The sequence below is a fragment of the Phoca vitulina genome, unplaced genomic scaffold, assembly GCF_004348235.1.
Source record: "Phoca vitulina isolate PV1807 unplaced genomic scaffold, GSC_HSeal_1.0 scaffold37, whole genome shotgun sequence".
NCBI classification, from domain to species: Eukaryota; Metazoa; Chordata; class Mammalia; order Carnivora; family Phocidae; genus Phoca; species Phoca vitulina.
Genome location: NW_022589740.1, coordinates 16,560,554 through 16,577,503, shown reverse-complemented (window position 1 = coordinate 16,577,503; position 16,950 = coordinate 16,560,554). Strand labels below are relative to the sequence as shown.

Here is a 16,950-nt window from a genome sequence, read left to right as displayed (position 1 = left end):
AATCTTTAGGGAGCTCCTAATTGGAAATTGGCCTAGATTCAGAATGGTTACATTAATTTCAAGAGACTATCTCTCCTCAGTCTCCCTAAACTAAACATCATCCATCCATAAAACAATCCCTTCTAGAATATACCATAACGCTAACAGATAAGACTAGTATTTAGGGAATTCTCAAGACAGATAATGCAATGTAAAGTTGCTGGTAAAGACTAGAAATGCCACAAGAATGAAGAGAAAAGGGACTCTGAATGGGCAGAAAATTCAGGAAAGTTTGTACAAGAGATGGGACTTACACAGAGCTTGAGGAATGAGTAAAACTGGAATAAACAGAGATGAGGAAAGGCAGATGGACTTGGCTACAAGTATAAGCATAGTATGTATAAAAGACAGGAAATTAATGCCGTTAGATGGTAACGGGGAAATGGAGTGGTGACAGGTAGTATAAGGCTTTGAAACCGACACAGAAAAGACTGGAATCAATGTAGCAAACACTTTTTAGGCTTTGAGGTTAAAAAAGTCATAATGTGAGGTTTCAAGTTACTATTTGCATGAACCCAAAACTCTCCAGATTGACAATAATCTGAAATTCCAACAGCTCACAGGAGAGTATCACCAGAGGTTATATCACCCAACTGAAGTGAAGAACAGGAGTATGAAAAAGTCTAAGTAAAAGCAATGGTCAGTCAAAATTAAAACAAATGAGGAATTATGTAGTACAAAATATTCAACAATTTCTAAATATGCTTACCTCCAAAGACGTGAGAATTTCACCAGTTGGCTTCTTAGTTGTTATCTTTTTTTTATACAGTTCTTTATACTGCTTCATTTTTTGCCTGTGTTCTCTAATATGCTTCCATGACCACATCCGTAACCGGGGGCAGACATTTACTTCAAGAATACCGTGTATAGCATAAGCCCACCTAGTTAAAAAACAAAAACAAACCCTACACTTAACACCTTCAAGCCAACAGTATGAAATATAAAACTCCTTCTACTCCAAAACAGCATACATAGTACAGAGACTATACTATAGTACCAGACTTTGAAAATGGTGTACTATCTGAGCACTTGATTTTTCCCAGCCCTGTTTGTATTAAGACATTATTAATCTTATCTCTTTCCTGAGTGACAACAAGCAAAATCACTGAATTTTGTTAGAAAAAATATAGCTCTACAGAAAGACTATTGAAGTACTACTTGGCAAATAGCACTTTAGTAACCTGACTAGTAATTAAGAGTCAACTAAAAGTAATTGCAACTTCTAGAAAACAGCACGAGCTTAATAAACGGAATAACAAGACTTCTAAATTTTAAAAAGGGGCTGTACTTTTACAGACTCACATAACCTGATTTTCGACTTTAATCACATAGGTTTAACACACCTAATACAAAAGTTTGAATTTTTTTTAAAAAGACATTACCAGACACAAACTAGGATATAGTTTTTAATAATCCCAAAAATACAGTTAATTAATGGTATTTTAGTATCTCCATTTTTAAGTTTTGTTTAAAAAAAAAATCCCTTAATTTTATTAACATAATAAGCAAAAGCCATAAATCAAATGACAAAATGTATCTGCCCTTAAAGAGTATCTTAAAAAATTACTCTTAAAGTCAATAAATTCACTTTTAAACTGTATTTTATAAATCTTAAAAAAATTTTTTTAGATCAAGTAATTCTACTTCTGGGTATTTATCTGAAGAAAACAAAAATACTAGCACAAAAAGATGTATGTTCCCTGATATTAAATGCAGCATTTTAATACAGTAGTCAAGATACAAAAACCACCTACGTGTCCATCAACGAATGAATGAATAAAGAAAATATGGTATATAGATATACAATGGAATATTATTCAGTCATAAAAAGGAGTGAAATATTACTATCTGTGACAACATTATGCTAAGTGAAATTAGTCAAAGAAAGATAAACACAGTATGATCTCACTTACATATGGTATCTTAAAAAATAAAAACCAAAAAACTGAGCTCATAGATATAGAAAACAGACTGGTGGTTGACAGAGGTGAGGCACAGGCAGTGAGTGAAATGGGTGAAGGGGATTAAAAGGTTCAAACTTCTAGTTATAAAATAAGTTAAGTAACAGGATATAATGTACAGCATGGTCACAATAGTTAATACTATACTGCATATTTGAAAGTTGCTAAGATATCTTATAAGTCCTAAAGAAAAAAATCTGTCCTTGGGGCGCCTGGGTGGCTCAGTTGGTTAAGCGACTGCCTTCAGCTCAGGTCATGATCCTGGTGTCCTGGGATCGAGTCTCGCATTGGGCTCCCTGCTCAGCAGGGAATCTGCTTCTCCCTCTGACCTTCCCCCATCTTGTGCTCTCACTCTCTCTCGCTCAAATAAATAAATTAAATTAAAAAAATATATATTAAAAAAATCTGCCCTTGTATATGGTGATGGATGTTAACTAGACTTATTGTGGTGATCAGTTTACAACATATACAAATATCAAATCACTATGTTATAAACCTGAAACTAATATGTCAAATTATACCTCAATTTAAATAAAAACATAAGTCATTTTACCAGTCTCTGGCATGATAGTGAAGAGGTACATCAGGTTTGAATTTCCTATATGGCAGATTTTGCGTCATCATATCAACTGATTCAAGAAGCTCCATAACACTGAAATACTGAAGAATGAAAAAAATGAAGGCTCTTAAATGTTTCAGATTTTTTGTTCAATTGTTAAAAAAATTAAATTACTGACTTTTTAAAGGAAGTGTTACCATGTAACATTGTGTTTGAAATACATTTAAAATCTTAGTTCTGCTTTTATCAAATTATAACTCACAATTTAAAATTTCATTTAAAAAAAATCACCTGTGGTTTATTAAGTTCAATTGCTATGTCATGTAACTCAACATCCAGGTTTATCTTGGGGGCAGAAAAGTCAAAATCTGATCGCCGATTCATCTGAAGTTTGGCATTAGCAGATATGGGGCGAAACACTGAAAAATATAAATTTTAAAAAGTTAAACTGAGTTATATTTCAGAGTCCCAAAGTGCTAAGGGGATGAAGTGGAAAATATTTTCATTTCTTATACTCTTACTTTCCCAGATTTCCACACTGCTGTAATTTGGTCAGATGAACTGTCATTTAATTAATAAAGAATATTCTTTTATCTTTTTCCTACCTATAATTTATATTTTCTTTAAGTAAATGAAGACTAAGTAAACTCCCCCTCAAAACACCAACATAACCCTTAAAAGCAGGAACAATCTCTAAAAGGCAAAAATAGTATAATAAAATAATCTTAACAAAAATACAGTTTAAAGGAATTACATTAAAAATGCTAAGGGAGAAAAGATTGTACTTGACCACTGACTTCCATTATAGAGTTATAATTTCTGACCTTCTGATCAGTTTCTATGTATCCATCTGCCCCATTTTGACTTGTAAAAGGTGAGGTGAGATGAGTGAGTTAACCCAGGATAACCTTCTTGGCTCAACCCATAGTCTAAAATGGATTAAACTCAACCCTTTATATTTAGTGCCAAAAAGAGTAAGAATATTCTTGCAGAGGGAGACAAACAATAGCAGAATCTATACCAAGATCAACTATTAAATTATAAGCTAATCTATATAAAAACATAGTATGTTCCTCTTGTTTTAATCATTCCCAAGGCATAGCACTTAGTTTTTTTACACACTGAGCATTCAAATATACTGTGAACTTGAGTAGAACAAGAAGATATTCAACAAATGGAGACTGGTTAAATTCATCATGATATATCTATACAGTAAAGTACCATAGAGTGAAAAATAAGAAAAATTTATATATACCTAAGTGGAAGGAAATAGTAAAAGAAAGTTTAGGGGCGCTTAGGTGGCACAGTCAGTTAAGGGTCCAACTCTTGGTTTCAGCTCAGGTCATGATCTCAGGGTCGTGAGATGGAGCCCCATGTTGGGCTCTGCATGGAGTTCTCTCTCCCTCTGCCTCTGCCTCTCCCCCCTGCATCCTCCCTCTCTCTAAATAAATACATCTTTTAAAAGAAGAAAGTTTAAAAAGTGTATGTACACAGCAATAATATCACTATCTGAAAAATAAAATTATTCCTCTACCCCAGCTTTCTTATGTTACATACAAGACTACACAATCCCCTATATCCTTCCTGGTTGCAATCTCTATCCATCCCTAGGTTACAACCTCTCCTAGGTCTCTCCGATTTTAGCTCCTGGCAACTCTAATTTCCAAGTGATTTCAACATACAAATAATCTTTCCAAAACCAAAGCCTCTCAAAACCTTGGACTTCTCCACCCTTACTTCATCCACTAGATCTTATCATACTTATATGCTAGACCTCTCCATAAGCTCAGTCTCAAGCATCCAACTCTCCTACCACCACCACCTATCTCTCTAGTACTAAACTTCAAGTCCCGTGAGACCTATCATTCATTGATCCTTTATCTTTTCTTTGTCTTTCACCTCCGCTTCATGTCCTGAGGAACCTCCCTACCCTATTAAAATTCTATAATCAGTTATTTTAATCATCCCCCTGCATTCACTCTTCACTCCTCCGTCTTCTCACTTTGTCAGTACTTACCAGGCCAAACTCTAATTCTGGATAAAAACCCTCTCCATTTACTCTACACCTGTAACCTACCTAAGAAATTGAATTTGGTTAGGGGGAAAAAAAAAAAAAACCCAAAACCAAAAACGTACACAATCACACAGATTGGTCTCACTTTAATGTCATAAATCCTAAAAGTCCTCAATGTTGCTGAGCAGTCATACAATATTTAGTCCAGGATAGGGGCCAAATGCATACCATAGTGTGTGTTTATACAACCAATGAACTAGGAATGATTTTTACACCTTTATAGGGTTGTTTAAAAGAAACAAAGGAAAATATGTGACAGAGGCTATATATGGCCTTAAAACTGAAAACTTTTTACTATGTGGCCTTTTACAAAACAAAAAAAAACTGCCCAGCCCCAACTCTAGCCCAGTGGCTCTCAAAATCATCAAAATTACCAGGAAAGCTTATTAAAACAGATTGGCAAGGCTCACCCTCAGAAGTTCTGATTCAATATGTCTGGAATGGGCCCTAGGATTTCTATTTCTAACAAGTTTCCAAGTAATACTGATGTTGCTAGTCCGAACCATACTTTGAGAACACCACTCTAGTCAATTCACTCTCCTGTTTACCTACATGACTATTTCATAGCTTCTCTTCCTTCCAAAAACCCCCAACACCTCAGGTATTAAAAAATAAGAGCTCATAAAAGAAATTCCATAAACTCCTATTACCATCACTACTGTCTAACATTAGGACTTCTCTCTTATGCCAAAATCTGTCTTATAAATGAACTAATCATGTTCCTCTGTGTGGCAAAACACCACTTGTGCACGAGATCCTATCCCCTTTCACCCATATCCCATAAACTACCGCTTCTCTCTCTTGCTTCGTTTTTCATATTCTACAGATCATTCCTATCTCAGCCTATAAACTGTTGTCTCTCCCGTTAAATAAAGAACAAACAAAAAAAGCCTTTAGTCTGGGACGCCTGGATGGCTCAGTTGTCAAGCATCTGCCTTCGGCTCAAGTCATGATCCCAGCATCCTGGGATCGAGTTCCACACAGAGGTCCTTGCTCACCGGGGAGTCTGCTCCCTGTGCCTGCCGCTCTGCCTGCTTGTACTCTCTGACAAATAAATAAAATCTTAAAAAAAAAAAAAAAAGAAAAGCCTTTAGTCCTTCCCTCTCCAGCAGGTATATACCAGTTATCAATTTATCTGAATTCCAAACTCATCCTTCACTGCTTAATCTAAAAGCTAGATTTGGGCCCTTTAATTACCAGCTAGCATAATGCTAGACACTGGAGAGAGACTGCAGGGGGAGTTCTGCTTCCCGGTTCTAACGGGCTCATTCCACAGACTCTTGCAGTATCGGGACTTTTCCACCACCCAGAGGCTACCAAGTGGGTCCTACAGAAGGCAGCTCCTCGAGCATGACAGATTTTTTCAGCACTAGCCTGCTGAGGTACACAACAGCTAGGAGCAGCTGGCAACTTCTCCCAGCACCCTAAGGCAATTTTGCAGTGAAGTGCCTCCTATGAGCAACTCCTCATGAGAGACGCAAGAGTTCCTGAGGGCAAATTTCCAACAAGTTCAGTGGCCTGGCACCAGAGAGACTTTTCCTGGCAGTCAGTGAGCCCTGGTCATGTCCTTTCCAACAAGCTCTAGATCTCAGTGTTGAGGCAGACAGACCCTGTTCTTTGGGCACTCCATCTTAGTCCTAGGGTAGGGGCAGTTCCTTCTATTATTCTTATATTCTTTAGAGTTCTCTCTACTTTTTATTAGCCAATCCCTTGTTACTCCAATCCTGTGATAGTAATTCTTTAAACTTCCCCTGCTCAAATTACTGTGTAGTTTCTCTCTCACCAGACCCTCACTAATGGAGAAGGAAATGACAGTAGGGCAAAGGAGAAATCAGTCAAACCTAAAGTGATAGGAGAAGCATCAACACACATGAAAGGCAATCTCATCTGTTATTAATGTTTCCTTTTAGGAAAAAAACCTAGAAAAATATCCACTTCAAGGCTTTGAATTGGTTTCAAGAGTGAAAACAAGAAGAATCACTTCAAGGGTGCCTGGCTGGCTCACTTGGTTGAACACCCAACTCCTGGTTTCAGCTCAGGTCATGATCTCAGGTGGTGAGATCAAGCCAGCTTTGAGCTCCATGCTCAGTAGCCTGAGGCTCCATGTTCAGTGGGGAGTCTGCTCCAGAGTCTCTCTCTCTCTACCTCTCTCCCGTGCCCATCCCCCACCTTGTGCACATGTGAGCCCTCTCAAATAAATAAATCTTTAAAAAAAATAAATAAATAAGCCACGTCAGGAAATTAATAAAGTGTCATCATGAAGGTAGAAGAATACAGAAAAGAATCACTGGTTGATGACATCAGACAACCAAATCCAATAAATGAGTTATCCATCCATCAATCAGTATTTATTGAGTGCCTACAGGGTAGAAAAAATAGTACTACTTTCAATTTGAAATTTTAGTTACTCATTTCTGATTATAAAAGTACTACATGTTCATTTCAGAAAATCTGGAACCAGAAAAAAGTATGAAGAAGAAAAATTTTAAATATACATTTTTAAAACAGTAAGATCACACTATAGACTACAGCAGCTACTAGCCTTATTAAATTGTATTTGCCATGTAAAATGTCTTTAAAAGATTATAATTATTACTGAATAATCCTCAGAGATTTACCACATTTATTACATCCTCTCTTGTTGAACACTTTTCTTTCTTATTGTTTCAAAATATAGCAAACAGCTCCCCAACAATGAATGGCATAGAATAGATAACTAGTTTTTCTCGTGCACATATAAATACCTTGAATTATATGACAAAATCAACATGAAACATCACAGTGACATTATCAATGTTCATTTAAAATTTATACTGATTAATTGCATGTATTTTATAAAATGTACTTACCAAAATCATAACCTTTCGGAACAATATTTCCATTGACAATGCCCTTCTTCAAGCTGTCCTATTAAAAGACAAACTGCTTTTATTTATATTCATGCCAATATATCTTTACAAAATCCTATTATATACAAAAAAATGTTTTAAAGCAATTTAAAAAATAACTCAAACTTAGGAGGACTTATCTATGGAAAATATTGAAGTGGTCTGATGACAATATCCCATTAACTACTATTAAAGAATAATCTGTGAACTATTTAGATATATAGTGTGTGTTTTTACATATTTGTGTACACATATATAAAATCTCACAAAATTCAACATGAATTTATGATAAAGAATCTCAAGAAAGTGGGTATAAGGGAAATATACCTTAACATAATAAAGGCCATATATGACAAACCCACAGCTAACATGCTCAACAGTTAAAAACTGAAAACTCTTCCTCTAAGATCAGGAACAAGACAAAGATGCCCACTCTTGCCACTTTTATTCAGCATATTCAGAAGTCCAAGCCAGAGCAATTAAGCAAGAATAAAAGGCATCCAAATTGGAAAAGAAGTAAAACTGTCACTGTTTGTAGATGACATGACATTCTATATAGAAAACCCTGAAGACTCCACCAAAAACTGTTAGAATAAATGAATTCAATCAAGTTGCAGGATACAAAATCAATATACAGAATTCTTCCGTATTTCTATATACTAATAATGCTGTAGCAGAAAGAGAAATTAACAATCCAATTCACAATTACATCAAAAAGAATAAAATACCTAGGAATAAATTTAACCAAGGAAGTCAGTCAGAGAAAGACAAATACCATATGACCACACTCATGTGGAATTTAAGAAACAAAACAGATGAACATAGGTGAAGGGGTAAAAAAAAAAGAAAAAGAAAAAGGGCGGGAAGGCAAACCATAAAACACTTAACAGAGAACAAACTTAGGGTACCTAGAGGGGAGGTGAGTGGGGGATGGGCTAAATAGGTGATGGGAATTAAGGAGGGCACTTGTGATGAGCATTGGGTGTTACACGTGAGTGATGAATCACTAAATTCTATTTTTTTTTTTTTTAAAAGATTTTATTTATTTGAGAGAGAGAGACAGCGAGAGAGAGTATGATTAGGGAGGAGAGGGAGAAGCAGGCTCCCTGCTGAGCAAGGAGCCCGATGCGGGACTCAATCCCAGGACCCTGGGATGATGACCTGAGCTGAAGGCAGACGCTTAACCAACTGAGCCACCCAGGCATCCTGCTAAATTCTAGTTCTGAAACCAATATTACACTGTATCTTAACCAACTAGAATTTAAATAAAAACTTTAAAAAAGAAAACTAACTGAAACTAAAGAAATTTGTTACTCACATTTTGTAGCTTTAGGGAATTAAAACAATAAAACAAAGTATTTGAAATAAAAAAAATTTAACCAAGGAGGTAAAGCTTTGTACACCAAAAACTGTAAGATAGAAATTGAAGATGCAAAAAAATGGGAACATATTCCATGCTCTACACTGCAAGAAATAAACCTGTTAAAAAATTCCATACTACCCAAAGAAATCTATAAATTCAATACAATCTCTATCAAATTTCCAATGGCATTATTCACAGAAATAGACCAAATGACCTTAATGTATGAAACCACGAAAGGCCCTGAATAACCAAAGTAATCTTGAGAAAGAACAAACCTGGAGCTATTACAATCCTTGATTTCAAATTATATTATAAAGTTATAATAATCAAAACAGTATGGCACTGGCCTAAAAACAGGTACACACAGCAACAGAATAAAGAGCCCTGAAATATACCCATGCATATATGATCAATTAAATTACAACAAGGAAGCCAAAAATATATGAGGAAAGGAGAGTCTCTTCAATATGTGGTGTTTGGAAAACTGGACAGCCACATGCAAGAGAATGAAACTGGACCAATACCCTACACCATACACAAAAATTAACTCAAAATAGATTAAAAGACTTGAATGTAAGCCCTGAAACCATACAGCTCCTAAAAGAAAACATAGGCAGTAGGCTCCTTGAAACTGGTCTTGGCGATGATATTTTGGATCTGACACCAAAAATAAAGTCAATAAGAGAAAAAAAATAAACAAATGGAACTACATCAAACTAAAAAGTTTCTGCACAGCAAAGGAAACCATCAACATAATGAAAAGGCAAACTACTGAATAGGAGAAAATATTTGCAAATCATTTATCCGATAAGGGGTCAATATCCAAAATACATAAAGAACTCATACAATCCAATTTCAGAAAAACAATCCAATTTAAAAATGGCAGAGGAACTGAATAGACATTTTTCGAACATACAGATAGCCAAGAGGTACATGAAAAGGTACTCAACACCACTAATTATCAGGGAAATCACAAATCAAAAGCATGAGCTATCACCTGTTAAAATGGTTATTATTAACAAAAAAAGAAGAAATAACAAGTGTTGGCAAGGATGTGGAGAAAAGGAAATTCCTATACACTACTGGTGGAAATGTAAACTGATGCAATCCCCTATGGAAAAACAGTATGAGGGTCCTCAAAAAATTAAAAGAACTACCATACGATCCAGCAATTTCACTTCTAAATATTTATTAAAAGAAAAGAAAAACATGAACTAGAAAAGATACATGCACCTCCATGTTCAATGCAGCATTAATTATAATAGCCAAGATATGGAAACCACCTAAATGTCCATGGATAGATGGATAAAGAAAATAACTCACACACACACACGAATTATTATTCAGCCATTAAAAAGGAAATCTTGCCATTTGCAACAAGGATGAAACTTGATAGCCTTATGCTAAGTGAAATAAGTCAGACAAATACCATCTGACCTCACTTATATGTGGAATACTTAAAAAAAAAAAAAAAAAAAAAAAAGAAGCCAAGCTCATACTCCCAGATACAGAGAACAGACCAGTGACTATCTGAGGTGGAGTGAGAGATATGCAAAATGTGTGAAGGGAGTCAAAAGGTTAAGAACTTCTAGTTATACAGTAAGTCAGTCATGGAAATGTATGTAACGTACAGCATGGCAACTATAGTTAACAATACCGTACTGCATATTTCAACGTTGCTGAGAGAGTAAATCTTAAAAGTACTCATCCAAAGAAAAAAGTTCTGTAATTAACTATGTATGGTAACGGATGTTAGACCTACTGTGATCATTTCACATTATGTACAGATACTGAACCATTACACTGCACATGAGACTAATAAATACTAATGCTGCACGTCAGTTATACAAAAAAAGATCTATACATGTTTGTGTACAGGTACATATATATTCACCTATTTCTGTAAATTTTAATGGATTTTGCCTAGGAGAAAAGACCACAGAATATGTTAATAAATGATAATGAATAAAACCTTATGCAAAATAGGATACCAACAAAGGTGTACATACACATATCAAAAAGCTTTACTTACCAATGATTCATCATAATCATTAAGGTAAAACAACTGAGACTTCACATTCCAATACGCAAAAAGGTTATCCAATCGGATTAACTGAAAACAAATCAAATTTATTACATGTCTCGTTTTCTTCTTTAACATATGCTATTTTCAGAAGTCTCAAATAATTGAGTCATATGATAGACTTAAGCAAGTAAACACAATTCACATAAATCCTTATCTATATATATTACCATTCGCCTTTCTAAAAGTCTCTTTTGTCTGTGGATTGACAAAATATTTTACCTTACAAAATAGTTTCTCAGTTTCATCATGTAAACATGGAACCCAGTTTTGATCAGTCGTCTAAAAAGAAAAGTAAAAAACAGTGAAAATATTATTCACATGTGAAATGGCAGACTGATAAATTGTACCAACCATGCCCTTGACCAATTTCCCATAAAAATGTTCTTGAAAACATTCAGTGAAAGAATATTAACTGACTACAAGAAAGCCTCTGCTTTCAAAGAGCTCACTGCTGAATGAAAAACCAAACAAGTAAACAAGCAATTACAAACAGGTAAGTGTGGGTGGGGGGATGGGTTAGCCTGGTGATGGGTATTAAAGAGGGCACGTACTGAATGGAGCACCGGGTGTTATACGCGAACAATGAATCATGGAACACTACACCAAAACCTAATGATGTAATGTATGGTAATTAACATAATAAAAAAACAAAACAAAACAAATAGGTAAGTGCCACCTTAGAGGTTAAATACACAGTTCTCAGAATAAGGTAGGAGCCTCAAACTCAGGGGTGTAATGGAGAAAGTGATGTCCAATATATATGAATAGAAATTGTTGATTTTAAAGTTAGTAGGGAATATGATTCAGAGTAGGAAAATATGCAAATATGCAAAACGTTCAGGGGACTGAAGAAGCCTCATATGGCCAGAGAACATAAAGCAAAGAGGTGAAACCAGATGTTAGCCAGCGTCAGATTACAAAGCGATTATGAACTATTTTAAAACAAAACTATTGACTTTATTCCAATAGCAATGAGAAGCCACTGAGGTGAATAAAGTGTTTAGATGCTTATTCTACAAAGATGGTTTTCATTTTTTGGTAGAGAACTGAAGAGATGACAAAAGTTTTCAAACTTGAGCGTGCATCAAAATCACCTGGAGGGCTTTCTAAAACTTAGATTGCTGGGTCCCCACCTGAGTTTCTAACGGAATAGGTCTGGGCTAGGACACCGGTTTCCAAGGTCTCCCAAAGGTGATGGTCAACACCACTGCTGTCACAGTTACCCATTACCTCCACATTGCCACAACCAATGGCTAATTCTCCATCCTTATTTTTCAAACTTACAGCAGCATTTGACAGTTTATCCCACCCGACTTCATTCAATAACTTTTCATTTGGTTTTTCTTATTTATTTTGCTTGTAGTGGATCCATATTTTAAGAAGAAATTATACACAAAAACCCAATGGATACAACAAATAAAAGCAGATAATGAAATACTACACAGCAATTAAACTGAATTATGTATAGCAACACAAGTAAATGTCAAAAACACTGTGACGAGAAAAATGAAAATCTATAGAAAAATCACATAAAATATTACTTAGGATGTTTATCTCTAAGAGAAGGGTGAAGAGTAGAAAACAAAATAGATTTAAACTTTATTCCTAACAGTTTATTCTTTAAAATAAAGTATTTAATACTTAAACCAAATGACAAATTCCACAACTGTCCATTCTGGACACAAGCCAGTGTTTCATAATCCTCTATTTGCTCTTAGGCTTTAAAAATTCATCAGTTTGAAAAACTGGACTGGAAGAAAGTTTGCCACAATATTAATAATGGTGGTGAGGAAATGAGTTATTTGTTTCTTTATGCTTTTCAAGACTTATCAAAGTTTCTGAAATAAACATTACTTTTACTTTCTACTTATTTAAGCAACATATTTTTAAGGAAAAAAGTATCAAATGCTCTAATTTGCAAATAATAGGCCCTATTTTAAACTAAATTTGATTATTAACCATTTTTTGAAATGCTGAACTACCTACCCCCAATTCCAATCCAGCCTGTGCAGTAATTCTATACAGACAACTACTTCTGATGCCGGCACACACAAACAGTAATTAACAGTTAGATGAACTATACTACACAATTAAATAGGGTTAAATTTCTTTTCAAACAAAGTACCTGCATGCTGAGATTTTGAAGGGAAATACCAAATGACAGTGGGTTGTCTCGATTTGTGATCTAAAGAGGAAAGAGCAAATTTTAGTCAGACTTTTAGTAGTTAAAATTCACTTTATCAAAAAAGTTCATTTTCTGGGAAACATTCTATTTCAAACATTCAAAACCATTTTTCTACTTTCTACAACTTTTACTCCTATATTTTTCCAAATACTAATTAAAATATCAAGTATCAATGTATTATTGTACAATAAATCTGCATGTTTTTCAGTTTATAAAAAAAGCTTATTGATAAGTTGACCTCACAATAGTACTTGAGAAGTTAATAATTTTGCGTTTCAGAGAGAATACAGGATCTATTTGAGATAATCTAAATCTAGCTCTACTGATTCCTACACCAGTGTAATTTCCAGGAGGTAAATATAAAGAATTTTAAAAATACGTAACTGCTAAATTCATAATGCCCAACTATCAAAGATGACTGTAATATAAAAAGGCATTTTCCTTCATTATCTGATTTTTGAACATTTTAGGAAAGTGTAATCATGGCAGTAAACACTGCAAATTAAAACTATAATTACAGAAAAGAAAGATCAGGTCATTTTCAGCTCTGTGTCCCTCCACTTCTCAGCATCAGTGGTTGACCACTACAGAGCAGATGTCAACAAACAATAAAACATAAACATAAAAAAAAGTTTCACCTATTAAAATACTTACATCATCCTCATAACGAATATGGATGTTGGAAATTTTGACTTGAAGATTTTTTATGATCTGAGTAATTAATTTTTCCGTAAAAGTGTCCTGTTTCTCCACCCGAAGTTTTTCTACAATAGTAAGTATTTTTTTTTTAACTTGAATGAAAAATACACTGTATAAGTATTCACATTTCAAGGTAACATAAACATCACCATGTTAAAGAAAAAAATCTGTATTTGTAAACAGAACACTAAGAGCCTGCTTTCCCCGAGTCTTCCATACCAATAGACGTTCAAAGGCAACCAAACACACGGTTTTAAAAATCTGTTTTTTTTTTTAATGAAACTAAAGCCAACCATGTAAAACTTACTGCCATTAAATTTTACAACTTCTGTTAACTATACCTGGGTACGTAAAGATTTGGGAAACAATGAAGATTATTAGATAAGAATTATAATGGGCTTAATTTAGAAAAGCCAGTAACAGCAGGAAGTAGGCATCTCCCTTAAAATTAGTGATACTATCACAAGTTGTATGTGGTTTGATGTTTAAAATAGTTAACTATGCGTCTCTTCCTGATGAACCCAACATGAAGATATAAGATTCTTTCTCTTTCTCCTTTCAAGGGAACGAAGTTCATCATTTGTCTCATTTTCTAAAAAAAGCTATTAACTGTTTCCAGTTTCAAAACTTTCCAGGGGAATAGAAAGAATAAAGGATTGAGGTTCCTAATTTCTTTTTTTAACATGTCTTTGAGGGGCGCGTGGATGGCTCAGTCCGCTGAGCATCCAACTCTTGATTTCGGCTCTGGTCATGACCTCAGGGGTCCTGGGATCAAGCTCTGCACTGGGCTCTGTGCTCAGAGGAGAGTCTGCCCAAGGATTCTCTCTCCTCTCCCGATGCCCCTCCCCCTGCTCTATCTCCAAGATAAACAGATAAATCTTTGAAAAACATATGCCTTTGATAACCACAAGTTACTATCCCCTTTTCCCCCATTTGAAAATGCCAATGAAAACTATCTCATTTCCTATTTCTAGTCCTGTTCCACCTGTACATACATATTATCTGTCTTTTCTTCTAATGACCTACTACTCCCTAATTCAACTGGCCCAGGAGGACAAGCTGATGAAGATATATTTACATCAAATCCAAGATTCAGTGAACAGATCAGTAAATACCTTAACTATAAAAGGACTTTAGAATTAATAAGTAAACAAAGGGGCGCCTGGGTGGCTCAGTTGGTTAAGCAACTGCCTTCGGCTCAGGTCATGATCCTGGAGTCCCGGGATCGAGCCCTGCATCGGGATCCCTGCTCAGCAGGGAGCCTGCTTCTCCCTCTGACCCTCCCCCCTCTCATGTACTCTCTCTCTCTCTCATTCTCGCTCTCTCAAATAATAAATAAATCTTTAAAAAAATAATAATAATAATAATAATAAGTAAACAAAATATAAGCTCTTTGAAGACAGGATTTTTAAAAAATTTTTTTATTGTTTTGTTAATCCCCATACATTACATCATTAGTTTTAGATATAGTGTTCCATGATTCATTGTTTGTGCATAACACCCAGTGCTCCATGCAGAACGTGCCCTCCTCAATACCCATCACCAGGCTAACCCATCCTCCCACCCCTCTCCCCTCTAGAACCCTCAGTTTGTTTTTCAGAGTCCATCGTGAAGACAGGATTTTGACCTTCGACTACCACCACATCCTAACAAAATCCTTTACTCTATGAATCTATTAATTCGATTCAATCCAAAATCTTCCTTTCCCCATCCAGTAGTCTCCTTCCAAATTTCTTATCCCGCTCAGATTCCATAACCTATTATTTCACCAACTCTTTAAACTCTTTTGTTCTTTTTTCTCATTTTCCTCACAGAGGCAAAGCTCCAACTCTGAATAAACCCAACTATCTACTTTTTACATAAACATGTTTACACCTTGCCAGTTGAGGACAGGAGGAGACAAATCACAACAGGAGAGACTGTAATGACTGTAAATTAGGTATCACCAACTTCACCCCAACAGCAACCTTACATTTCTCCATTCCACTTGTTCACACGCTCCAGAACAATTATCTCAAAATTCTTTCAGATTCTCCTCAAAGGTCTAATGACCCTTCCACTGCTCTCTTACTCTGAGAGGACCTCGCCTCCAATTTTGGAAGAACCTGTAATCATCACTCAAGGACCCATGATATGCATGAATAAAATGATTTCTTTATCCTCACTTTACCTGATACCTCGTTAGGATCTAATACATTCTTTGCTTCCTAAAACACTCTTTTCCCATGAAATTATAATCTCCCAATTTCTACTTATCTAATCACTCTTTCTTGATTTTCTGTGTTCCTCCTCTAATACAATCATTAAATGCTGGATTTCCTTAAGGCTCAGTCCCACGATTGCTTCTATTCTCCTTCTACACTGCTGCTTCAGGGAATCTCATCTGCACTTTATAGCTTCAACTATCCTCCTAATGCTGGTAACTCACAATTGTATATTAAAGTAGAAAGTGAGATATATTCAGAGAAATATACAGAGAAATTGATACATTCAATAAACTAATAGATCAGTACAGCCAGAACAAAGAATAGAAGAGAAAGAGGTGGGGCCAGTAACGAGGCTGAAGAGGTAGACAGAATTCAAATCCTATGAACTTTTATGTGTCATGCTGAACAGTTTAAACTTCTACCTGATGATAATAAGGTATTACTAATTAATTTTAAGCATAAACATTTCTATTTTAGACCTACATAAAAATAGGAGGGACTTCTGATTAAACATGGTGGATTTCTATCCATTTCTTCACTTCTCAGTAAAACCCCACTAATGCAAAAGTTAAGAAGAAAAAATAGACAAATCCCCAAGGCCAAAAGAAAAAATACAGGAAACAAAATAGATAAGAGATACCCTCAAAATTTTAGAAGCTGGAAGGCAGACAGTCTTAACCTACTTAGCAGAAGATGAAGAAATTCAATCCTAAATGCCTATAAATGGAGATGCCAATAGTAAAGATGAGTCAAAAACCAGAACCCTGTAAAGATTCAGAAACTAGAGTCCTCATGGGGCGCTTGGGTGGCTCAGTTGGTTAAGCGTCTGCCTTCAGCTCAAGTCATGATCCCCAATGTCAGGCTCCCTGCTCAGCAGGGCATCTGCTTC

General features: G+C 35.3%; 1 protein-coding gene across 3 annotated transcripts in view; it reads right to left on the bottom strand.

The window, feature by feature from the left end:
- The window catches only part of VPS13A (vacuolar protein sorting 13 homolog A), a 267,298-nt gene that overhangs the window by 218,278 nt on the left and 32,070 nt on the right, over window positions 1-16,950 (bottom strand). For all 3 annotated transcript variants that reach the window (XM_032427535.1, XM_032427534.1, XM_032427536.1), the window contains exons 6-13: window positions 13,810-13,919; window positions 13,096-13,155; window positions 11,190-11,249; window positions 10,917-10,997; window positions 7,483-7,540; window positions 2,851-2,978; window positions 2,554-2,660; window positions 749-920 (exon numbers count right to left, since the gene is read on the bottom strand). In XM_032427535.1, the coding sequence (XP_032283426.1) occupies window positions 749-920; window positions 2,554-2,660; window positions 2,851-2,978; window positions 7,483-7,540; window positions 10,917-10,997; window positions 11,190-11,249; window positions 13,096-13,155; window positions 13,810-13,919 (776 nt within the window). The remainder of the gene's footprint in view (window positions 1-748; window positions 921-2,553; window positions 2,661-2,850; window positions 2,979-7,482; window positions 7,541-10,916; window positions 10,998-11,189; window positions 11,250-13,095; window positions 13,156-13,809; window positions 13,920-16,950) is intronic.